General features: G+C 29.0%; 4 protein-coding genes across 14 annotated transcripts in view; 2 read left to right on the top strand and 2 right to left on the bottom strand.

Annotated features, from left to right (window-relative positions):
* The window catches only part of BuGZ (Bub3 interacting GLEBS and Zinc finger domain protein), an 11,841-nt gene extending 7,829 nt beyond the window's left edge, over positions 1-4,012 (top strand). The window contains exon 7 of one of the 3 annotated variants that reach the window (XR_014983541.1): positions 2,735-4,012. The gene's annotated coding sequence lies outside the window, so the exon portion shown is untranslated. Of the gene's footprint in view, positions 1,001-2,734 lie in introns of those variants that run through there. The other 2 variants (XR_004838512.2, XM_035869085.2) reach the window with 2 other exon arrangements.
* Positions 4,013-5,758: 1,746 nt separating this feature from the next.
* lama (phospholipase B domain containing lamina ancestor) lies at positions 5,759-13,892 on the bottom strand. 3 transcript variants are annotated; one of them, XM_085663823.1, is made up of 7 exons: positions 13,711-13,892; positions 9,172-9,437; positions 8,245-8,394; positions 7,581-7,827; positions 7,175-7,434; positions 6,686-6,926; positions 5,759-6,555 (listed from the first exon to the last, which is right to left on the bottom strand). In XM_085663823.1, exons 2-7 carry the CDS (start codon positions 9,279-9,281, stop codon positions 5,878-5,880), a joined length of 1,686 nt encoding a protein of 561 aa, XP_085519949.1. In that variant the 5' UTR covers positions 9,282-9,437; positions 13,711-13,892; the 3' UTR covers positions 5,759-5,877. The 3 variants fall into 3 exon arrangements, with proteins under 3 accessions (XP_085519949.1, XP_035724976.2, XP_035724977.2); XM_035869083.2 differs by lacking the exon at positions 13,711-13,892 and adding an exon at positions 11,043-11,183; XM_035869084.2 differs by lacking the exon at positions 13,711-13,892 and adding an exon at positions 10,403-10,647.
* Positions 11,247-19,634, top strand: Tbh (tyramine beta hydroxylase). Of its 6 annotated transcripts, none has more exons than XM_085663820.1 (12): positions 11,247-11,537; positions 16,436-16,560; positions 16,874-16,898; positions 17,044-17,243; positions 17,317-17,463; positions 17,586-17,833; positions 17,947-18,109; positions 18,185-18,448; positions 18,551-18,781; positions 18,855-18,983; positions 19,054-19,228; positions 19,353-19,634. In XM_085663820.1, exons 2-12 carry the CDS (start codon positions 16,510-16,512, stop codon positions 19,496-19,498), a joined length of 1,779 nt encoding a protein of 592 aa, XP_085519946.1. In that variant the 5' UTR covers positions 11,247-11,537; positions 16,436-16,509; the 3' UTR covers positions 19,499-19,634. The 6 variants fall into 6 exon arrangements, with proteins under 6 accessions (XP_085519946.1, XP_085519945.1, XP_085519947.1 ...); XM_085663819.1 differs by lacking the exon at positions 11,247-11,537 and adding an exon at positions 13,921-14,095; XM_085663821.1 differs by lacking the exons at positions 11,247-11,537; positions 16,874-16,898 and adding an exon at positions 14,079-14,095 and having other exon boundaries at positions 17,090-17,243.
* A 2,404-nt stretch (positions 19,635-22,038) lies between these two features.
* RhoGAP1A (Rho GTPase activating protein at 1A) overlaps positions 22,039-25,000 on the bottom strand; it is a 7,401-nt gene continuing 4,439 nt past the window's right edge. For both annotated transcript variants that reach the window (XM_035867889.2, XM_035867892.2), the window contains exons 10-14: positions 24,802-25,000; positions 24,416-24,698; positions 24,084-24,354; positions 23,816-23,987; positions 22,039-23,716 (exon numbers count right to left, since the gene is read on the bottom strand). The exon at positions 24,802-25,000 is cut by the window's right edge and continues 63 nt beyond it. In XM_035867889.2, coding sequence (XP_035723782.1) covers positions 23,300-23,716; positions 23,816-23,987; positions 24,084-24,354; positions 24,416-24,698; positions 24,802-25,000 — 1,342 coding nt within the window. In that variant the 3' untranslated portion in view covers positions 22,039-23,299. The remainder of the gene's footprint in view (positions 23,717-23,815; positions 23,988-24,083; positions 24,355-24,415; positions 24,699-24,801) is intronic.

Genomic DNA, 25,000 nt, shown 5'->3' with positions numbered 1-25,000 from the left:
AGTTGATATACTCTTGCCATTTTTTTTTCCATTTTTTTTTTCTTCTTCTTAAATAGAAAAAAAGAAATCAGACATTCTTAATAATTTTTCGTATTATATATACCAATAGAATTTACATTTTTGATTTATTTTCTTTGTTTTTTCTTTTTTTTTTTTCCAAAATTATTTTTATCATATATACATATATATAAAAATAAAAATAAAAAAAAAAAAAACAAAAACAAAAAGATAGTATTAGAACTGGCTTTTGATCATAATGGTTACATTTGTATTAATAATTAGTACTGGGCAATAGTAATCGACTCGACTTGTGATAGTCCTTTCCTTTGCAAGGAACATGTTGGTGACGCATGAGTGATGAGTGGTAAGTACGGAGGGTGCCTACAAAAAAAGAAAACAAAAAAAAAAAAAAACAAAAAAAAAAGGAAAAAATACAAAAAAGAGAAGATAAAAAAGAACAAAAAAAAAAAAAAAAGAAACGAAACAAAATAAGAGAAAGAAACGGACACCGACTCTCTACACTCGACTCACGTCGTTTTCTCCACTTTTATCTTTTGCCGTCTCTTTTTAATCGGACAACTCGATCGTGATGTATCGAGTTTGATTATTTGTCTCATCATTCTCTCAATCATCTGTCCTGCTTCTACTATTACTACTACTATTATTACTACTACTATTACTATTACTATTACTACTACTACTATTACTATTACTACTACTACTACTACTACTACTACTACTACTACTGCTATTACTTTCGTAGAAAGACATTTCGAAGGAAAAAAACCTCTCTTCTCGATTCGATTTCATATCTTCATGTAATTTCGAGAAAAAATTTCCATTTTTTTACGTTAGTACATCGCTCTCCCACTTTTCTTTTTTTTCTTTTCTTTTCTTTTCTTCTCTTTTCTCTTTTTTCTCTTCTTTTCTTTTCTTTTCTTTTCTTTTCTTCAAGTGACTTCGCTCTTAGTTATCTTTTACTATTTAGCCTCCTTCTTTTTTTCTTCAGGGTGTCTATTGATAGCATAGTTATGTTTATACATATATATATATAAATATATATATATATATATATATATATATATATATATTATATATATATATGTATGTACGTATGTATAGATTGATTGATTGATTGATTGATTGATTGATTGATTGATTGATTGATTGATTGATTGATTGATTGGTTGATTAAATTATTGAAACAGCTGATATTTCACATAAACAACAACACAACAAAAAAGTTCATGTAATTGCCATTGCACAGTTTTATGCTTCACAATACATTCACACACAAACACATACACGCACGCACACACACATATTGTTTTTTAGGAACATAGTGAATTATAGTCATTAACGTGTTTTCTTCCTAGTGTCTTCTGGTATGTCAGTCAAATAAACTGAAACAAGAGAGAAAGAGAGAGAGAGAGAGAGAGAGAGAGAGAGAGAGAGAGAGAGAGAGAGAGAGAGAGAGAGAAAGAGAAAGAGAAAGCATAGACAGAATTAATTCCATTTTTGAAAGATAACAAAAAATAAAAATAACGTGTTTATAATAAAAACATTTACACACACGCGCGCGCGAGCGCGCGTAAACATATATATTTATATACACATATATATATATATATATATATATATATATATATATATATATATATATATATGTATATAGATATAGATATACATAATTTTTTGGGAAAACTCTTTTCCCATCGAATTTCGAATTTTTTATACATTTGCTGCTTTCAGAAACGAAGTCGGCACGGTTTACGTATCGCGAAAGCGTGATGAAGACGGTGCAAGAGGAGCTGCTGCCGAAATTCATGTGTAAATGGGAGAGAGAGAAAGAGAAAGAAAGAAAGAAAGAAAGAGTGAGAGTGAGAGTGAGATAGATACTAAAAGAAAGGAAAAATAAAACAAAAAAAGACAGAGATAAACCAATTTGGAATGTTAATTAAATTTGAAATAATATTTGAATTATATAGTAAAAGTTCATTGATAGAAATATATATATATATATATATATATATATATATATATATATATATCTTGAATTTTGAAAAGAATTGCGAAGAGTAATATTTGTGCGCTTTTATAATGATCTATCAGCATTAGTTTTTTGATATCCTTTATCATTGTTGGTTGAGTTAATTAATTCGTCAGTAGGCACCCTTATTGTCTCTCTTTTTCAACTTTGAGTTTTCTCAGCTATAGTACTCCGACTAAAACAAATTCGAAACTGCATATCCGCGCCGTGTACAACACGTGTACGTACCTAAATCTATAATACACTGTTATTATATACTTTATTTTTCAGGGATTGTCCTGCCGAATTAATGCGGATGCTTCCCTTACCCCTTCTCAACTTTCTTCTTCTTCTTCTTCTTCTTCTTCTTCTTCTGCTTTTCTATTTCTACTTCAAATTCTACTTACTTCTTCTATTTCCTCTACTTCTTCTTCTTCTTCTTCACGATAATGATGATGCATTACGTGTGTTCAAAAGGATCGAGAGTCATGTGCGGCAATTACGATAATTCATTATTAATGATTTATTAAACAAATTCATAATTCGAAGTGTTCTTGCGAAAGAATCCCTTCGAATTTGGGACGCGCGGCGTTTTTCACACCGGCATGACGTCCACGCCGATTCTTTTTTTTTCTCTCTCTCTTTCTTTCCTTCTTTCTTCTTTTTTGTTCTTTTTTTTCTTTCTTCTTTTTTTTTTTTTTTTAGATTCGGCAGGACAATCTGATGGCAGAATTTTGGACATGTAGAAGTTCTGTTATTTATTGAGTGTCATATTATAGACTGTTCCGAATAAAGATGTTCTGTGGAAAGCTCTAAAAAAATTTGGGCATAGTCTGCTTTTCTGGGAGAGATCCATTATGTTATTTTTCAAATATCTTATCTCTTTATTATTATTATTATCATCATCATCATCATCATCATTATTATTATTATTACTATTACTATTATTATTATTATTGTTACTATTACTATTACTATTATTATTATTATTTCATTCTTTTCCGTTTTATTTCAATTTTTTCTTTTTCTTTTTTTTTTTTTTGTTCTTTCTTTCTTTTCATAATTTTATATTTGTGTATGTTTTTCTAAAGTCAGCCTAAATTTTTAACGCGAAATTTGTCGGGATTTTTTTTTTTGTTCTTTTCCATACCTTCTCTTAAATTTTATTTCTTTCTTCTTTTTTCTTTTTTCTTTTTTATGGGGCGAGAGGGTGAGATGATAAAAAAAAAAAGAAATAAAAAAATAAAAAATTCGTTTCGTTTCATCCCAGAATGGCGGGCGACAGCCACATATTGTTTCAACCAATCACAGCTCTCACCGCTGTTGGACCTTAATGGTCCCTTGCCTCAAGGCAGGCGATTGTTTGGACCTACCGCTCTGGTCTCGAGGTACCCATCATCTTCCCAATTTTATAAGCCGAAAAATTTCTATTTATGATCGTAACAATGTGAAACTACACAACAGATAGTTATCACTAATATACAATTTATTTACTAGCAACACATATGAATAAATTATATATACATATATATATATATACTATATATTATATATATAATATTCTGTGATATTCGTGTTGCTCATCACCCGAAGATAGGACGATCAAAGACGATGAGAAATTATACGAATAAAAGAAAAATGATGATCACATCACTGGGCAGAAATAAAATCTGGGAATTCTGTGGTCCTCGGTGCTATGGGCGCGTGGCTGGACCGAGAAACAATATTATTAATCGTAATAGGTAATGAGTCACGGGTAAATCGTATTAACCGAATCGATCGTTTGGAATATCGATACGGAACGGGTTTCCTCATTAATTTATTTTAAATTGTCATTCATTGATCATGTCTGATTATCTATTACATTTGTTATCGGACGTGTTCGATGAAATAACATTGTGATACTGTTGTCACTCTAATTCTTATTTGTAATTCACTATGATGGTAATGGAAAGGGAAAAAAAAAAAATATATATATATATATATATATATATATATATATATAATTAAAAAAAAAAAAAGAAAAAAAAATAAAGGTAAAAATAAAAATGGAACAACCCGTTCGATCGAATATTCCATCGTTCGTAGAATGCTTAGCTGGCTCTGTGTGTTATATCGATACGTTATGTATCTTACGTTACGCAAGGACCCCTTACATTTTCCTTTTCCCTATTTCGCTAATAATGTCTTTACACTTGGTGATAGCGGATGCACGATTCGCTCGAGGGGGATCGCTTTGCTCGAAGAAACCGGTAACACGGTGCCTCTTTGTCATCCTAATATTCTTATCCATACGGTCCGATCCTGTACGAATTTAAAGTGCGATAAATAATATTATTTGACAGGAGTATATATATATCAATTAAATAATGAAGCAAAACACGTTTTATGTTAATATTCAATTAAAGATAAATACTTCGACGTAAAATAATTTATTTCTATAATTTCTTTTTTCTTTTTTTTTTCTTTTTTCTTTTTTATTTTGATTGTATTTTTTTCTTCCTCCTTTTTTTTCTTTTCTATATAAATATAAATATATTTATATATATATATATATATATATATATATGTAATGTATCTTATATAAATTTGATTATATCGATCTTAGATTTTTACAAACGTAATATATTCATCTTTAACTTTTTCTTAGATCGTTTCAAAAGATCTTAATGAACGTTCGTAATGCATAAAAATGCACTTTATCTTTGTACGGATCGTCCGCAAATACTCTAGAAGTAGTATCTACTCTTCTACAGCATTGTTGTTTTCAGCCGACTGCGCACGAGCAGAACGGACAGAATGTCGAAGAGAAAAGAAAGAAAAAAGAGAAAAAAGTCTAAGAAATATTTAAAAAAGAATATTTAAAAAAAAAAAAATAAATAAATAAAAAGAAATAAAACAAAATTGAAAAAATATATATATATATTAAAAAAGGAAAAAAAAAGAAAAAAAAAAAGAAATAAAAAATTAAAAAAAAAAACATGAGAGGTGACACTTCGAACGTGTATCTCAATTGAGTTTAATAAATAAATGAAGATTGTTCGCAATATAAAAGAAATGGACGAGTTGTTCTGCGATCAATGTAAATAATTCTTTCAGAAAAAAAATTTTTGATCGTTTAAATAGATATATAAATTGATTAGACAAATCCGAAAAAGATAAAAACAAAACTCACTTTGATCGCAGATCACTTTCAGCCAGTTTCATTGATCTATTAATATCCTATTAAATCATCTCTCTCCAAGTCCATTTTATCCATCGATAGTTTAAGGATTATATATATATATATATATATATATATGGATCATTATGGATTAAACCAAGGATATGCACAAACAATTTTTATCCAATTTTTCTTTTTTTTTTTTTTATTTTTTTATTTTTTTAATTGATTCCTTTATTGATTCATTTATTTCATTAAAAAGTTTACCAAAGGTAGCTGACATATGAGCCAGATGTTAAAGCAATAAGAACGAAGAGGGGCAGCACATGAGAATAAATACTTAACGAAGATTCATTGTTGTTTAAGAACGCACATAAGATATTATTTTAGCCGTGGTTGAATCGTGGCAGTGTTCGTGGAAGAAGATTTAGATATCTGTAGATTGACGGGGAAGAAACGAAAAAAGAAAGAGAAAAAAACACGAATTAGATAAACAGATTAATCGGATATGAATGAAAGAAGAAAGGAACATTTAATATTTTGAACGAACTTAATTTTACTTGATACCTAAAAGCAACGAGAGAGATTGCAAAGTTTCCGATTCTTCTTTCTACGTTTTCCTCTTTATTTCCTTCTTTTTTTATTTTTCCTCTCTTTCTCTCTCGCTTGCCATATTCTCGTTGCGTTAAATCCAAACCCACAAAGGTATAACGCTATCGAAGTTAAAGATGTCCGGTTGACCCATGACGTGTGAAATATTTGGAAAAGATCGAGACCATTGGAAGGCTGAAGAAGTTAATTCATTGAAACGAGCGGGACCGGAAGTTGCCTCAAAGATCTCGAGTCCATTAACGTCAGCCGCTATTATTTTATTATCGATGACACCAAATGGTAATGGCGGTTTCTCCAAGTCACCTCTGTAAGTTCGGATTTGTGATAAATTTAAATGAAAACCTTCATTAGAATTCTCTACAATAGATCTCTCTTCTTGGCCGATGTTGTAACCTCGCATGAACTCCCTGACATGTTCCATGATTGTAATGTTCTCTTGTAAACGCATCAAATAATGTCTCCTCATTATAAGATCATTCTCGTTGATAGGACCAGCTGCCTTCTTTATATCTTGGAAATGTGGTAAACCGATGCTAAGTAGAACTCCGGTTTCAGTGAAATCTTTTGTGTAATCAGCAACGTGAGTGATACTTCCTAACTGTTCTATGAACCAAACATTCTTGGATCTAGGCTCAAATGTGATCCATTGATGCATCGAATTACCACCATTTTCAAATGCCAATATTTTAGACCATGATTTACTATCGGTTGCCAAACGATTTGCTGCCATTATTTTGATTGACGACATTACCTGATTGGAATTAATATACCGAATTGTGTATTTTCTAATGCTAACATATACATACATACATATATATATATATATGTATAATATATATGTATTCTAAATACGTTAGTACAATAGTTCTCACACAACTTACTTGATCTTCCAGATTAACAAAGTTCCACGGATCGCGCGTCGATACTGACAATGGTATACCAGCAATTATCAATTCTCGATTTTCAGTTGTCATTAAATAAAACTCATCGTGCGAGGATAATGCTCCAGGATAAGAGGACATGATGATCGATCGACTCGGTATTCGAGCTACGTTCTTTGATGTGGACAATATATGATAATTGAATTTATATCTTTTCAAGAGTCTTAACATTTTGGCATATCTGTAAAAAAAAAAAGAAAAAAAAAGAAAAAGAAAGGAAAAGGAAAGAAAATTTGGCAAATTTTTTTATTCATTAACCAGATCCTTTGTTATGGGATCTTTAAATTGTTTATATATATATACCTACTTCTCTATTTTTTTAATCCTCGTCTGCATAAAACCATGAAAGGATTATCAATGTCTTTACTCATTCATTTTTTTTTTCTTTTCAATAATTACAGCTAGATGAATTAGAAAATGCCTACTTACGGTGCAGCAGTATTGTGCCCAATAGCAATCAGAGGTTCCTTATTTTCTCTGTTAAGTGCTTTAAGAAAAATCATGCCCTTTTCACCGATTGATATATTCGATCCATTATTGATTATTGTCGAATCGATATCTGATAAGTCAGAAGCCATTGCCAACCAAAGAAAATCTTCCGATTGTAATTCCGCTGATTGACGACTTCGACGAACTGCAAAACGCCAACCATCTTCCAAACCATCCAATTGTGCATAAAACAAGCGTACCTTGTTGACAAAATGATGTCGAATTATTATAGCATACGAATATGGAAAAGGTGAATAACTATAGGGAAAAAAAAAGAAAACCGTGGGAAATATTTGAATGTCAATGAAACCTTCTAAGGGGATTATTTTTTATAGAAATTACACACCATATGCCAAAACGAGTCCTTAGATTCTAACAAATCAGCTCGTTCGCGTATTATAGCTGCATTCTCGCGAAGATAACGTCGTAATTTCCGGCATTCGACTGGATTCTTATCGCATATTACATTGATAGTGTTGTGCCAATGATGATGTATCAATTGCCACGTTAAACTACCCTCCAAAAGACCTGCTGCATATGCTTGTACTGTATCCGGATATTTTACGGATGTTTCAATTTCAATGATGGACCACCTGTTGAAAAATTTCATTGAACTTTTTCAAAATGGTATTATAATCCATCGAGACATTATTATTATTATTATTTATGACGTTATTGATTTAATCCTATAATTTTTCTTCAATCAATCAAATTTTGTGATCAACATTTATGATATATTTAAACAATACCAATATATAAATAGAAATATAATTTTTCTATATTTTGATACATATGAAGAGCTTGATATCAATTAGTAGTATTCCAATAAAAGGACAGATCAAAAATTTCTAGATGATTTTAAAAATCTATTACTCTTTTATTCGACTTTTTAGGCTTGTTTATTTATTAAATTTTTTCTTCTTTTATTTTTTCCAGAAATTGTAAAACTATACTTAGGCCTAAGAACTCTTTGGCGAAGAGTCTGTACGAGAAGAAACTTTCAAACGAACCCATTTTCTAAAATTCCAGTTTTGTAATATGCACGTGCGGCATTTAATGGAATAGAAGTAAGATCATTGCCTTGGCCCCAAAAGTCAATACGGTATCCTCCCTTACGATTCCACGACACAGTTGCTGAATAAGTTCCATCCTTCTCAACGCTGTAAGTTAAAGAATATAATCATTTATATTCCCAGGGAGAGAGAGAGAGAGAGAGAGAAAAAAAAAAGAGAGAGTTGAATGAAATCGAATATATTTTATATTTTCTTGTGCGATATACGAATTCTTTATTCTTCGATATTTCAGATTTCGAAAAGGTCAGCGGTTTTAAAAGGTTCTGCTCGAATTACACAACCAAGCAATTACTCAACCGAGAATATTTTCTTTTTTCTTTCCTTTTTTCTTTTTTTTTTTTTTTTTTTTTTTTATCATTACTACAAATATCGATTTACGCTTATCGCGTCAATTTAAATGTCTTTGCTAAGCCATTCATCGATACGAATTGGTTAATAATACGAGCGAACGATGAGGCTTAATCATTAAGGAAAAAAAAAAAAAAAAAAAAAAGAAAAGAAAATCGTAGTAAATTATTATCTTAAATGAGATCTTGTAACAATATTTTTTATTTTATTTTAAAAATCATTAAGACGGATGAAATTCAATGAATAACTTTTCTAATTATTACGATATTTAGATATATGCGAAAGTTAAAATTAATTTTTTACGATTATTGAAAATAATTTTTTGTTCCTCTGGTATGGGGGAGGGCGGGGAGATGAGGATGAGGTGAAATTTCATGGATGATAGCTTTTAATTGTTAATAAACCAATATTATTCAATAAGTAAAGACGTACATACATTTTTTTTTTTTTTTTTTTTTTTTTTTTTTTTTTTTTTTTTTGAGGAAAATTAATGAAAATTTATTAAGAGAAACTTACTGTCCAAATTCACCGAGTATGATTGCGCCGATGCCAAGAAGAGCAACGGCGACAAGAATGTACGTGGAGATGCGTGTCTGCAGCCAAGAAGCGCCCACTACCTTCAGCATGGCTCATCGGTAAGCTAAGCACCTTGGTAACGAAGAAAAGAAAAAGGTGGAAGGCACGAGTTTCGCGTTCTCAACCCATCGATTACAGAAGCCTGCTCCGTGGCCTCTTCTAATGCTACTCTTAGAAGTTGCCGGTACGCGCGTATCCTCTTTTCACTGGAATAAATCAAATGGAGAGAGAAAGGGGGGAGAGAGGAATTAAATAAATAAATAAATAAATGAATGAATAAATGAAAAAGAAAAGTTGAATCTATCGTAAATAAGCGTACGTACATAAGTACAATATGTAAATATAATAATATATATTTAATATAAAAATTTATCTTTCATTCTTCTTCAGAATGCGCTCTCTTCGAAAGTATTCATTAGAATAAATTATAATTAATAACGTGTTAAACGATTTATCCTTGGCATTTTTTATAACGAGTATAATATGTATAATAAATAGAAAAAAAAAAAAAAAATATATATATATATGTATATATGTACATATATAAAAATTAACTCTCTATAAAATGCACTCTTGAAAATTATATTTGGATAAGTTATAATTAAAAAACCTATTAGACATTAAAAGTTCCGAAAGTTTCAAATTTATGTATACATATATAAAAAATATATATATATATACATATAAATTTATTAAAAAATATTTTTTTAAATATATTTAAAAAGATTTATGATAAAAATATGTATTATACATTGACAGTCGGCATTCCTGTAACAGGTATACCGGTATCAATGAGCTTGCACTTTTCTTCTGGCATCATTCCGGTTCTCTCTCTCTTTCTTTCTCTCTCGCCCTCTCTCTCTCTCTCTCTCTCTCTCTCTCTCAAAGTTATCTTAGTACAGAAGATTTATATACATAGACTTGTGACTAACAAAAAGATTGAAGAGAGGAAAATGTGTCGGAATTAGAAACTTGCGAATTGAAGGCAAAGGTTAAGGCTAATACCCACTCGCGGTGATATTGGCATCAGCTAATTGGATAGATATAAGTTACAAGTCACATGTATACATTGCGTGCTGACCAATATTAATTCAATCTTTCTTTTTTTCCTTTTCTCTCTCTCTCTCTCTCTCTCTCTCTCTTTTTATCTCTCTCTTTCTTTTTCTCTTACTTTGTTTAATGGCTGAAGAAGTCACTTTTGGGGCAAACGTCTTATCTAACGCAAGATTATTTTCTTTTCACGTGAACGTCACGTGAAATTTGTTCTTTCAAAATAATTCACAGTATAATATTCTGTGCTTGCAAAAAGAAATTTTTCTTTAAACTGAATTTTACAATTAAAATACATATTGTCGACAGAAAAATTACTTTAAATTAGCCTCGTCATTTTCGAATGATTAGTTTAACTTGTTTCCAATTACATACACGACACAAAACTGCACTAGTTTCAGACGTGAATGATAACTATTCGCAAGATTGCGCAAGACGTATGTTAGTCATTGATACTCGATAATGTTGATTCATCATTTCAGTCCCTTTTTCTTTATTTATATATATATATATATATATATATATATATATATATATATATATATATATATATATATATATATATATTCGCCATTAATATTTGCATTTAATAATAATTAACTTTTTAATAACATATATATATTAATAAGCAAAAATAAAATATTTTTATAGGCAAAGAATCTTCAAAAAAAATAAAAAAAAAAAAAAAAAAAAAAAAAAAATAAAAGAAATTACATATTTATATTTCAGACATGAATAAAAAGATTTGTAGTTTTTCTTACTTGACCAAATAAATAAAAGAAGACTTAACAGTTGTTTGTGCATATCTTTAAAGCCTCTTTATAGGTTTCTTCTTTTCGACCGCAAAGACCGTGTAGTGTCGAATACTTGTCGGGCTTTATTCGAGGACGAAAAAAAGACTGAAGCTAGAAGATTCACGAAGCATTCGTATCCGTATACGCAAGAAACAATCTGTGGGAACTGAGCCAGGAGTGCAAGATCTTAAGTTCTTGGCAAAATCAAGTGATTCGATCTGGTCGACACAAACTCGCTTGCTACGTCAAAGTCGTTTATTATACAACAACTTTCAACGAGAGAAAGAAAGAGAAAGAGAGAAAGAGAGAAAGAGAGAGAGAGAGAGAGAGAGAGAGAGAAAGAGAGAAAGAGAGAGATATATGTATGTCACTGTAATGAAGATAACAAATTTACCAAAAGCGTGCTACTTCGTAGAACTCGGAGAAAAATAAACTATTGGAAAATTACTTTCTACAAAAGACGTATGAATTTATTATTTCAATGTTTATATTAGTCTTTAGACTCTTTAGTGTAACGTCGTGTTACCTTTAAAAAAAATCATTGTCAATTCGTACCTAAAGTTTTTTCATAATTATTATATAGATAATTTATATTAGCATAAATATTATATTAAATATTATTTATATATAATACATATATATAATATTTATTATATTATTAATACTAGTATAATACATAGAATTATTGTATAATTGATATTATATTAGTACAATTATACAAAATATAATATATTATTAGAAAATATTAGTTACATATGTATACTATAGTAGTATAAGTATATAATATACTAGTAATATAGTATATTATTAGTATATAATATATACATATTATATAGTATAGTATATTATTAATACTAGTATAATACATAGAATTATTGTATAATTGATATTATATTAGTACAATTATACAAAATATAATATATTATTAGAAAATATTAGTTACATATGTATACTATAGTAGTATAAGTATATAGTATACTAGTATATAGTATAGTATATAGTATATAGTATATTATAGTAATAGTGATTTAGTGATTTAGTAATTTTTTAATGTCACATATAATCCTGATGTAAATACGGGAAAGAGTTTCAGGATTATAAGAAATCAAAGGGTGATAAATTTTTACAGGTAATTCATTTCATTGTTCGAAATTATAAACGCATACATATCTTTTTCATCGCTGTCACTGATAATAATTAGATGTTAACATATAACCAGATATGTTTAGAAGAGAGAGGGTATTTAACAACACATTGTAAAAGCAGACGCCGTTATGTCAACTAACTTATCGCTTGTTGTAAACAAACGTGTCGTCTTAGAGTTACTGATCAATTTTATCAACTTTTGCCTGGTAATTTGTGGAAAATTTCAAATTATATACTTTAATATGCGTTTAACTTTTTTTTTTTTATTTGTAATGTTCCGATATAAACGTGAATTACTTTTCATTCTGAAAATCTAACAAAACATTCGTGAACATATATATATATATATATATATATATATATATATATATATTGATGTCTATATTTTCGATGATCGTTCAACTATAATGATTCATCTATCGATTATTTTTCTACGTGTATCGACTGTAAACAACATCTAATTGTTATATTATTTAATGATCTATCCTAGCGTTAGCTTGATTCCGTCGATCGAGGTTATTATTTTTTTCTTTTTTTTTTCTTTTTTTTTTTTTTTTTTTTGAAGGATTAGATTAATTTCATATATATAATTTTAATTTGATTTTATATATATATATATAAAATAAAACATATAAAACAATATTTTAGATAACAAAAGATAGGTTTCTTCGAACAGTTCGATCGATAAATTTCATTACACTTTAAACAATTTAATGTTCTCTTTTTTTTCTTTTTTTTTTAAGATCTCATTTCAGAGAACATATTGAATCGATTCTATTTGAACGTTAGGTCGATTCTCACACACACACACATATGTAAACGCTTTGATCCATATACGTAAAAATCTTCAAAGTATATATACAATTATTATAAATAAATAATAATTGAAATAGAGAACACATATGATTGGAAAACGTTCGTGCGAATGTTGAAAGTTTCGTTCTTGTAATACGTATAATATTGATCGTTCCCATCGACTATGTCTAGATCTAAGGCCGTTTGGATCATTCGATCGGGTCGATTAATCGATAATAGTTACAATCACGTTGATCGTACAATTATTCATATCAATATCATTATAAAATTATAATCAATTGAAATCTTGTACGTTATATAAAAAAAAAGGAAAAAAAAAAGAAAAATAAAGGAAAAAGAGAAAAATTCCAATCCGTACTTTATCCAAATCCACGCGATGTTCAAGAGGTATGTTACGCTTTGCAAGTCACGTTTTCAAACTTCAATAAAAATAAAAGGAGAAACAATAAAAAGACAGTATTTTAATATCGTCAAGGAAAATCATCGGAATTGTCGCGAATCATTGTACGAAAGAATCCGACGCGTCTAGAAACGATACGTGTCCCGCCGATACGGTGGGTGGATACGGTCCACCCGAGTCTCCTTAATAAGAAAATTATTTTATATATATATATATATATTCCTCCCGATCTTTCTTTTTTTTCTTTTTACTTTTTATTTTTCTAATACTTACCGTAGATGTTAATATGTCTCTTGAGATCTTTGGCGCTGCGTAGACGGGAAGAGGTTCGGTGATTCTCATGGAGATTACATTCCTCACCACGTGCGTGTATATTCTCGCGGTCTTTATAAGACACGATGGACCAGTTGCTCCGACACTGAAGTCCTAACGCGAGTACTCGGTGTTCCCGACTGGCACTGCGCGTCCCAAGGGCAACGTGCCTGCTGATTACCCCCACTACTTCCGTTTCCCTCACCATTCCAAACGCGCTCGGCGTCTTCTTATCCCCACTACCACGTTCCACTCCCAAGCCTTCCTTTCCCCTTCCACTTTGCCGCTCGGCAACGTAGGCCTGACGGAGTTTCAGACGTGCCGGTGATGGCGGTGACTGATGACGGCAAGTTTTATTCTTCTTACATTTCTCCTCTTCTTCCTCTTTTCCTTTTTTTTCTTTTTCCTTTTTCTTTTTTCTCCATCTTTCTCTCACGAATATAAAATAATTCTTAACATTATAATTATATCTTTCGTCAGTTTCCTTAATTATCAATGATTTTTCTTCCAAATTCTCAAATTATTCGTCATATTTATTTTAATTTCGAAGAAAGAAAAGAAATAAAAGAATGCTCGTACCTTTTCATATAAATATTCTTTTCCTTTAGTTTTATTTTTAACGATAGCTCTACTAACTTGGGTGATTATGACGGCGCCTTCAGACGAACGAGCGAGCTTATTAAAAGGATTAAAACTGTCAATTATATTCAATCGAGGTTCGTTAAGCTAGAACATGAGATATCATCTTTCTCACAGACGATGCCAACGATCTGAATGAGTTCCTTGAGAAAAAAAAGAAAATGCGTAGCAATTAGAAAGAAATACACACATACAACATACAAACATATATATATATATATATATATGTTAGTTAGTACGTAGAATTAATGTAAATGTATTCTATAAAATATACACGTTTTCATATAGTTTCACATTATTTATATAAAAGCAATTAACGAATGTAAATATAATGATATAATCAATCAATTTAGATCTATCGTATAAAATATATATATATATATATATATATGTGTGTTTACAAATACACGCTTGTATGTTTATATATTGTTTACATGAAATTCCATTAATAACTTGATAATCATTCATATATTTAATATAAAAGACCTATCGTATAAAATAATTCGTTACTCTATTATTTCTAATTATTATTAATACTATAAAATATTCTATATATTGTTTCTTCATAAACTTTTCCTTTCATATTGTTTATATGAAAAGTAATCAATGGTTCTCTTATTCAAATACAAAATCATTCATTCTTTTTGCAAGTATAAACTTAGGAGAGAGAGAGAGAGAGCAACCGGATTGGACAATTAAGAAAAGACGAATTTCTATGAAAAAAAATAAATGTAGTTACGCTTTGGAATAATACCAAGATCTAAAAAAAAAAAATAAAAATAAAAAATAAATACTATTATTTTGAAATTTAGAAAAATATATTTTCTTTCATATTTTATATATATATATATGTGTGTAATATATGGTTTTTTACATGTCAACAATTTTTTTTTCCTCCTAACTTCGTTATTATTTGTCATTGCGGGGCAAAGGAGATTAACAAATTAAAAAGAAGAATATATATATATATAATTTGTAATGAAGAAATTCTTGACTTAGAATTGCTAATGGCAATCTAGTTTTAATACGATCACGTAATATTTCTTCGCATTAATAATATCTGTACGATAAAGGTCAGTCGAAGAGAGTTCTCTCTATGCGTGGAATAATTTCTATGGAATTTCTTCATTACGTTCTACCAAACGGTATGCTTCTCTCAAATGGAAGGGAATGCAATATGGCTCCCTTTCTGGTATTCTATTATTAAGAAATTTTTATTGGACTCTTTCAACATTTTTTCGATTCTTCCAATAAAAAAAATATGTGAATGATTTTCTTTTTTCTTTCTTTTTTTTCCTTTTTCTCTCTCTCTCTCTCTCTCTCTCTCTCTCTCTCTCTCTCTCTCTCTCTCTCTCTCTCTCTCTATATGGATTCCACTTAATGCTTAATAACAAGAATCCATTCGTCTTAAAATGACTTATAATTAACACATTTAATATGTAAATACACATAATAAGCAACATTGATATTCTATAAATATTAAATCGATTTCCATTTGCGTATCGTATCTCTCTGTAATATCGTAAATTATAAGCTTCGTGTTAAACCTCTAATTGATTATATTACGACATTGAGAATGTTAATTACAAATAAGAATAAACAAAAAAGAAAATTGAAAAAAAGAATCCTGTTCTTGAAGTAAAACTTGATTCGTCACACATATTTAACATATGTCGATTACAATTAGGAAATAAATAAATATATATATATATATTTACTTTTTTATATATTATATATATATAATCTTTTTTTCCGTATATATTCAATCCTCGTAATTATTTTTTTTTAATCACATCCTTTTTATTAATTAATGAATAATTAAAAATCGATATCGCGGTTAATCTAACCTCGCAGAAATGTTATTTACGTAATCTGATCTAGGAAAAGCAGGAATCAGGAACACAGCTAACAGATAATATATATATATATATATACACGTATATTTAACACTACATATTTTAATAATATAATTTTACATTGTTATATATAGATATATATGATATATATTATCGATTATATTACAATAAAATTTTTCGTTCAAATCTAGCGGTGGAATTTAAAGGAAACCGATGACGTCACAATTGACTGTCCCAGTGCGTTAATAGCTCGGCAGATAGCGTGATGATCGAGCGGAGCGTGCGCACCATCACAAATCCGCGCCAAAAGTTCAACGTAAGAAAACTGGATGCGATGGAATCGTCAGTATGATTTCATCCACGAAAAACGAAACTGGTCTTAAATACTATATCTCAAGTATAGCTTAAATTATTTCAAATCGTTTGTCATAAAAAAGATATCAACAAAAAAGTTATAATTTATAATAATATTTAATTTAATGAAACAACATTGTCGGCCATGTTATTTTTGAATTCGTTATTGTTATTCTTATCGATAATTTTAAATATCGTCGTAGTTTTATCCGTACACCAGACACATTCTGTTAAAGTAAATGATAATTTAAATGATGTTCATACGATTCCATTAGGATCTGAGGCTACTTTTCATTGGAGGTATAATATAATAGTAAAATAATTAATTTTTATTATCTTTACTATGGACACGTTTTTTGGTTAAATTCGAATGAGATCGTAATATCAATATGATATTTTATTGTATAGATTCTTCTTTTCCTTTTTTTTTTCTTTTTTTTTTTAGAAGCGTTGACATCACGTGGAAAAATTCAATTGAATTTTTTTTTTAGAGTGGATTTAATGAGCAAATTGGTGAAAGTAGAGATTCATTACACTGGTGATCAGAATACGTGGTTCGCTGTTGGTTTTTCGAATTATGGGGAATTCAAACTCGCTGATTATTGTATATTATGGACTGATTGGCATCAACAAACTCAATTACAGGTATATATATATATATATAATATTTGTCTAAACGAATTTTATAATTGCGAAATGATTATAAAAAAATTATCAGGATGCTTGGTCCGACGTAGAAGGAAAATTAATTCTCGATAAGCAACAAAATTGTGAAAATTTCGCATGGAAAAGAAGAAATAATCTGACCAAATTTACATTCACAAGAAAATTTGATACTTGCGATGAATACGATTACATTATTGAGGTAAAAATTTTACTTAACGTTACGTTTAGTGTTTAGAAAAAAAAAAAAAAAGAGAAAAGAAAAAAGAAAGGAAAGAAGAAAAATTATTCGCGAAATGATTTGAAATAATTTTTTTTCAATAGAGAGGCACCACCCATATCGTATGGCTAAAGGGTCAAGGCCCATTAACTTCCTTAGCAGGATTGAAAGTAATTGATTCTAAAACTTCTGGCATGGCTAGAACAGAATTGCTTCGAATTACTCACAAAAAACCTAAATTCCCATCGAACGCCTGGCAATTTGATGTTAATGTAAAAGGTGTTAAAGTACCGAACAATGAGACAACATATTGGTGCCGTGTATTCAAATTACCATCCCCTTTAAAACAAAAGTAAATTTGTTTTAATAAATTTCATTAATTACTTTGACATATTTTACAAATTAAATTCGATATTATTATTATTATTATTATTATTATTATTATTATTATTATTTATCCGATAGGCATCATATTTTACAATTTGGTCCAGTAATTCAAGCGGGTAATGAACATTTAGTTCATCACATTGAGGTCTTTCATTGTGCTGGCCCAGTTGATTTAGAAGTACCGATATACGAAGGACCCTGCGATAGTATTGATCGACCGGAAAAAACTCAGGTATTGTCGGTAATGAACAAATGATAAAATTACATTAATTATATAATATATCAATGAAATAAAATATTGTCAATTCGTAATAAGATATGTAAGAAGGTTCTGGCAGCTTGGGCTATGGGAGCCGATGCCTTTGTATATCCAGAAGAAGCTGGTTTGCCTATCGGTGGTAAAGATTTTAATCAACACATCATGTTAGAAGTTCATTATAATAATCCTGAACTTCAAGCTGGTAAAATAGATTCCTCGGGAATTCGTTTTATTTTCACGAAAAGTTTGAGAAAGTACGATGCCGGGGTAATCGAATTGGGATTGGAATATACAGATAAAATGGCTATACCACCCCAACAGGTAGCAGATAATCTTTTTTTTTTTTTTTTTTTTTTTTCTATAGAAATAAAACAATGGATTATAATGGTATTAATTTTTTGAAATAAAAATGATTTATTGTAGGAATCATTCGTTTTATCCGGCCATTGTATAACAGAATGTACAGGAGTTGGTTTACCCCAAAGTGGAATATATGTATTTGGTTCTCAATTACATACACATTTAACTGGCACTAAAGTATTAACTCGTCATTTTAGGGACGGTAAAGAATTACCTCTTTTGAATTATGATAATCATTATTCAACACATTTTCAAGAAATCAGATTACTTCCTAAACCCGTTACGATTCTACCCGTAAGTAATGATCGTCTGTTCGTTTTATATTACCATTGGTTGGTTTTATTTATATCTCTTATATCGTTGATAGGGTGATTCTTTGATAACAACCTGTACGTATAATACTATGCAAAGGGATAATATTACATTGGGTGGTTTTGCTATATCAGATGAAATGTGCGTTAATTATATACATTATTATCCTAATACACGTTTAGAGGTAATTCGATTTAATTTTACAGATGTTAATATTAAAATTAGAAAATTTATTGAAATATCATTTCTAATAGGTATGTAAAAGTGCTATTAGCGACGACGCACTGAGAACATATTTTCGTTATATGAGAGAATGGGAAAATCAAAATACGAGTATAGAAAAGGGAATATCAGATAATTATAAAAGCATCGAATGGACCAAAGTTCGCGTTGAAACTCTTCATGATGTTTACCAGGCTGCTCCTTTAGGTTTCTTTTATTTCTCTCTCTCTCTCTCTCTCTCTTTTTTTTTTTTATAATACATTAATAACTTATTACATTCTTAATGTATCCTAAGTTCATAAGTATGTCAATAATAATTTTATATTTGAAGGAATGCAATGCAATGGATCTGATGGGTCTCGATTACCTGGTCTGTGGGATAACATAGCCACAACTCCTATCAGATTACCTTTACCACCACCTGCTAGAGATTGCTTTGATTTCTCATTTAGAACAGATGTTATGGATTCAATGTAATCTATGTTAACTTAGGTGTAGTATTCCTCTTTTAATAGTGATAATAAATTATTTCAATTTGATGTGAGAGAAAATAAAACAAATATCTAATAAAAAAGTAAAAAAAAAAAAAAAAATAATAAAAATCAAAAAAAAAAGTCACAAAATTCTATAATATAACAATTACTCATCATTAATGAAGTAGAATATATTACTACTTTTTTTTTCTCTCTCTTTCAATTTTGCTGTCATATTATATATTTTATAATTTATATAATTTAATATAATAAAATAATTTATGTAAGCAAATAAATCAAATATTTAATTCAAAAATAGTCATTATAAATTGTTTTACTATTCATTATAAATGAAGGACAATATATTCTTTTTTTTTTTTTTTTTTTTTTTTTAACATAAATTGAATATCCTTTTACCATATCACATTTTTTATTTTTTTTTTATTTTTGAAATAAAAATGCATTGGTTTATTTAATTCGTCTATTTACATTTCGAACAGAAACTTATATATCTAAAAAATCATTAAATATATCCAACAAATAAATGACTGCAAATAAACTAGAACGTTTTCGAATGAACTACAAATTTTTCTTCTCGTAATATAATAGCTGAATATTTCTTGATATATCATAGAAAAGAAAAGAAGAGAAAAAAACAATTAATAAAAAAAAAAAAAAATAAAAAAAAAATTCAATATACAAAATTGCTGTATCTTTATTCTTTATTTTCATTTCTTCAGTAAACTTTGATAAATGAGGATGTGTATACGAGTAGTACAAGCATTCGTGTGAAATAAATTCTTTGATCTAAATACAAAAGGTTTCGTCTCTCTTGAATCTATTTAATAATAATAAAAATGAATAATAATTATATCGATAGAAAAGTTTCTAGATTTCCATAAGTTTATAAGCATTTGTTCAATTTTTTCTTAATATTTCTTATCTCTTTCTTTTTTTTTTTTGGCAGTACATCGTCAATGCTAGCTTGATCGAACTTTATAGCAAATACTGTGTTCGTCGGAATCATTTATCATTTACCATAGAATAATAACATAATAATAACATAATAATAATAATAATAATATTAATAATAATAATAATAATAATAATAATAATAATAATAATAGCAGAAACTCGTCTTTACATTTCATATGAATGTACAAAAAAGGACTTAGCCTTAGGCTACAATATAAAAATTAAAAGTATCCTGTATTTACTATATAATACATTGGGCGCGGGTTATGCATACATACGTACATTACTCACATACACACACACATACACACACACATATACACAAACACACATACACGTACATACATATTTCATACATACGATAGTTGCCACCGTATACAAGCATAAACGTCCATTTACGAAAGTATCTTCATTTTTTTAGTATCTTTTTTTTTTCTTTCGTTTATTCGCTCTTATAACGAATATCTTTTTTTTTTTCCTTTTAATTTATTTTCTTCTTATTGAATTTTAGGAAAACTTGTCATTTTTGTCAATAGAAATTTTGTCGATACAACATTTTGTTCAATACAAATCTCATAAAGATACTTTAGCATTCCTAGCAATCTGTTGGTATTTGTCGGATATTTATTTGTACTGCCAAATGCATCGCTTTATTTATTTATTTATTTATTTATTTATTTATTTTTCTTTCTTTCTTTCTTTCTATCTGTCCGTCTTTCCTTCTTCGTTTTCATTCCCTCTCTTAACTATTATCGGAATCTTTCTCTTTGGCATCGCATTAAACTGCATTTAGACTTTAAACGATATTATACGTACAGATCGTTACATATTATAAACAAATTATATATTATAAACAAAACATATGTGTTACAATAAAACAACATAGAAGTTTTCTTGATCTATACGGTCACATATATATATATATATATATATATATATATATATATATATACATATATATTATTTATATATATATATATATATATATATATATATATATATATATATACATAGAGAGAGAAAAAGAAAAAAATAATAATTGATAACGTAAAATAAAAGAAGTATTTGTCAAATTAATTTTTATGAAGTATAACGAATGCCTGAAACATTTGATGCATCAAACTAAAAACTATTATTATTAATTACACACGATTTGACATCTTTATATTACAATGTTCTCCCTCCGATATATATGTTGCAACACAATGTTTGATACGTGTCAAGTCTAAGTTAGTTGATAAGTACTATAGAATGATAGCAATAGCTCTCTTTAGAGTTCGGCAGTACAGTTATAAAATAAAATGCTCAATGTATGCAAATAAGTCCAATAACAATTGAATTTATGAAAGAATTTTTTGTTGAACTTTATAATGAATAATTTATTCACTGTCAAAATATAGAAGAGATTATCTCTGACGTGTCTGCTTTTTTTTTTCTTTTCTTTTAAATTAGAATGCGATTCCTTTGAGAAAGTTCAGCATTGAGCTCAAAAATAAAAATGAATAATTAAATGCATTTAATATAAATTGTATTATATATATATATATATATATATATATATATATATATATATATATTATATGTATATGAATATATATATATGTGTGTATATGTAGAGGAACATAGGTTCCTGAAGGTTCACGTCTGCTGCAAAAAAAACGTCTTAGGAACGTGAAGTGAGTTTTTGAGTATACTGATTGAGTTATAGAGTACACTGTGTGGACATTATTATTGCATAAATATAAAGAGAACTGTGTATAAGAAAATTTAGATTATCTGCTAGGAACACACGATGTTTTACGAAAATGTTATGTCCTTAATTTCTAAAAGCGCACACACGGATGATGCATTTGACCAGACTTCTTTGCATCTCTCTCGCAGGAAATTTCGTTTGAAATGGATAGAATTCAATCGCGTGGACGATCGTCACTGGAACCTCATATGTTTGAATACAATGTCAAGTAAAAAATATATTATGGACTTTTTTCTTTTCTTCTTCTTCTTCTTTTTTTTCTTTCTTTTTTTTCCTTTTTTTCTTTTTTTTTTCTTTTTTTTCTTTTTTTGAAGTAAAAACATATCAATGCTTTCTTTTTCTTTCAACTCCGATAATGTCCACTCTGTTAACAATACTTGTATGGGTTTACGGTGGAAGCACGTACACATACATATATATGTGTGTGTATATACATATATATACATATATATATATATACACATACATACATACATCCACCAGGAATTTATTTAACAAGGAGCGTTTTGCGATAAAATTGTTTAAGTTCGTAATTAAGCTTTTTTTTTTGTTTTGTTTTGTTCGTTCGTTTCTCTTTCTCTCTCTCTCTCTCTCTCTCTCTCTCTCTCTCTCTCTCTCTTTTTTCTATTTTTGTTTTGTACACTTGAGACGTTCGTTTTTATCGACAAACGATTATAAGATTTTTTTTGTGGAACTTTCTTCTTTTGAACACAGAATATTGTTGCTGTTATTATTGTTGTTATTGTATTATTATTATTATTGTTGTTGTTGTTGTTGGGACACATAGAAAACTTAATTAAGAATGCATGGATTTTATCGTGAACTCCCCTTGCAAGCATTGCCTACTGCTTATATATTTTGACTCTCGATGTCTACATCAGCGTTGCAAGATAATACATCGCGTGACTAATAAAATACATTAGAAAACATCGTTAGATTTATCATTTTAAAGCAATTTCTCTGCCATTAGTTTTCTCATTATATTATTATAATTTAATTCACTTTCAATCGTGAATAGAAATATTTTGAATTATTTTCAGGCAGCGTTATGGTGTCTCACCGATAATAAACTCTCGACTAGAGTGATTGATTGTTTTGTTGCATATGCATTTGTAAAAAACAATAGAGTATACCAGCTTGTGCCATAACGTCTACAGTACCTGCAGCCAAAGGGTCTCGACTTTTAGAATCGGACCGAGAATTTGTACCTGGCCGTAAAAGCGTTGGCCCAAAAACTGTTGCTAAATTGTGCAACGACATTTTGTTTTGTCCTTCGTGTTTGTTAACACGAATTAAATGAGCAAGTAGAAAATCGATAACAGCTTTATTTACGGACGGTAATCCCTCGTATACTCGTCGTAAAGCTGCACCCCTTGATAATTCTCCAGTTTGAAAAGCTTCCAAAAATGCTGGATAAAGAGCGTCTGTAAATAATGCCTCAGGCATCTCACGTAAATACAATTTCAGAACGCCCGTTACGGAATGAACATCAACCTGTATATATACATATATATGTGTATATATTGATATATAAAACAATAAGTAAAAGTATTTTCTATACTTTATAATAAATTTCGTAATAATGATACAAACCTCTTTAAGAAGCTGCTCTGCTTCGTACGAATTACTTTCAAATGATTTACGAAGTTTCGTTAAATCGGATGCTGATCCAGATACTCGATATAATCCTACTTCTCCAACGCCTCTTCTTTCAACCTCTCGTACACACGCAGTTATAATGAATGGAACGTCACGTTTTTCTCGTCTATCAAAATGAAATAATTCATTCAATATATATATATATATATATATATATGTATGTTCAATGAACGATATGATCTTTTATAATCTTTAAACATACTTGCAAACTTGTTGTATTCGAGCACCAAATAAACCTTGAGGTTTAGCCGATGGTACTCGCCTCAATGTTACTTCACTGGGAACAAATCTAAGAGCTACATCTAATGTTGCTGGACCTAAACTCAATGATCTTTCAACTTGATCGGATTGCAACCATGACCTACTTAATCTTTGAATACATTTGCCTCTTAATACTGATCGTGTCCCACATTCTTCATAAAGTAAAATTCTAACATTTTGACTACCTTCTAATTCGACTACAAAAGTCTCACCTTTAATATAAAAAAATTATTATGATTTATTAATATATATTTGTTACTTGATAAAACTTACCCCAAGTTGGAGCCTGACTCCTTATAACTCGGCTTTTAGCTCGTTTAAAGTAATGTCCATAACTGTCCACTTCTACAATGATATACAGATCTCCTATTCTATCTAATCCTGGTGGTGTTAAACCAAGCAAAGTTAAATGCAAATCCCCAAGTAATAAACTCTCATCACGTCCAGATCTTAATAAGTAACTTCCCATGTCTGTTTGTAAATATGTTCGACAAGCTGTAACCCATGCTTGCAATTCATACATCGTTAAAGGTAAAGGTCCTGGTGGTTGACCACCCTATAATTGAAAAATTTATATATTATTTTTATGTTCCAATAGTTTACATCATATTAACATTTCAGAATGATTTAAATATATATATATATATATATATATATACTTGTTGCAATGCTTCAACTGCTTCAATCCATTGAGACCGTTCAAACTCACTGGACAAAAAGAAAGTATATGCATTTTGCACTCGATGTTGATTTTTATGTGCAACACGCATTACTAAATTTGGCGACGCTAATACCAATTGTGCTTCAAGTTCTGCTAACTTCTTACGATTTTTTTCAGAACCTCTACCACCAAGTCTA

This window comes from Vespa mandarinia, chromosome 24 (genome assembly GCF_050613455.1).
Source record: "Vespa mandarinia isolate Hongniang chromosome 24, ASM5061345v1, whole genome shotgun sequence".
NCBI classification, from domain to species: Eukaryota; Metazoa; Arthropoda; class Insecta; order Hymenoptera; family Vespidae; genus Vespa; species Vespa mandarinia.
The sequence above is the reverse complement of the archived record's forward strand: the minus strand, read 5'-3'. Positions and strand labels throughout refer to the sequence as shown.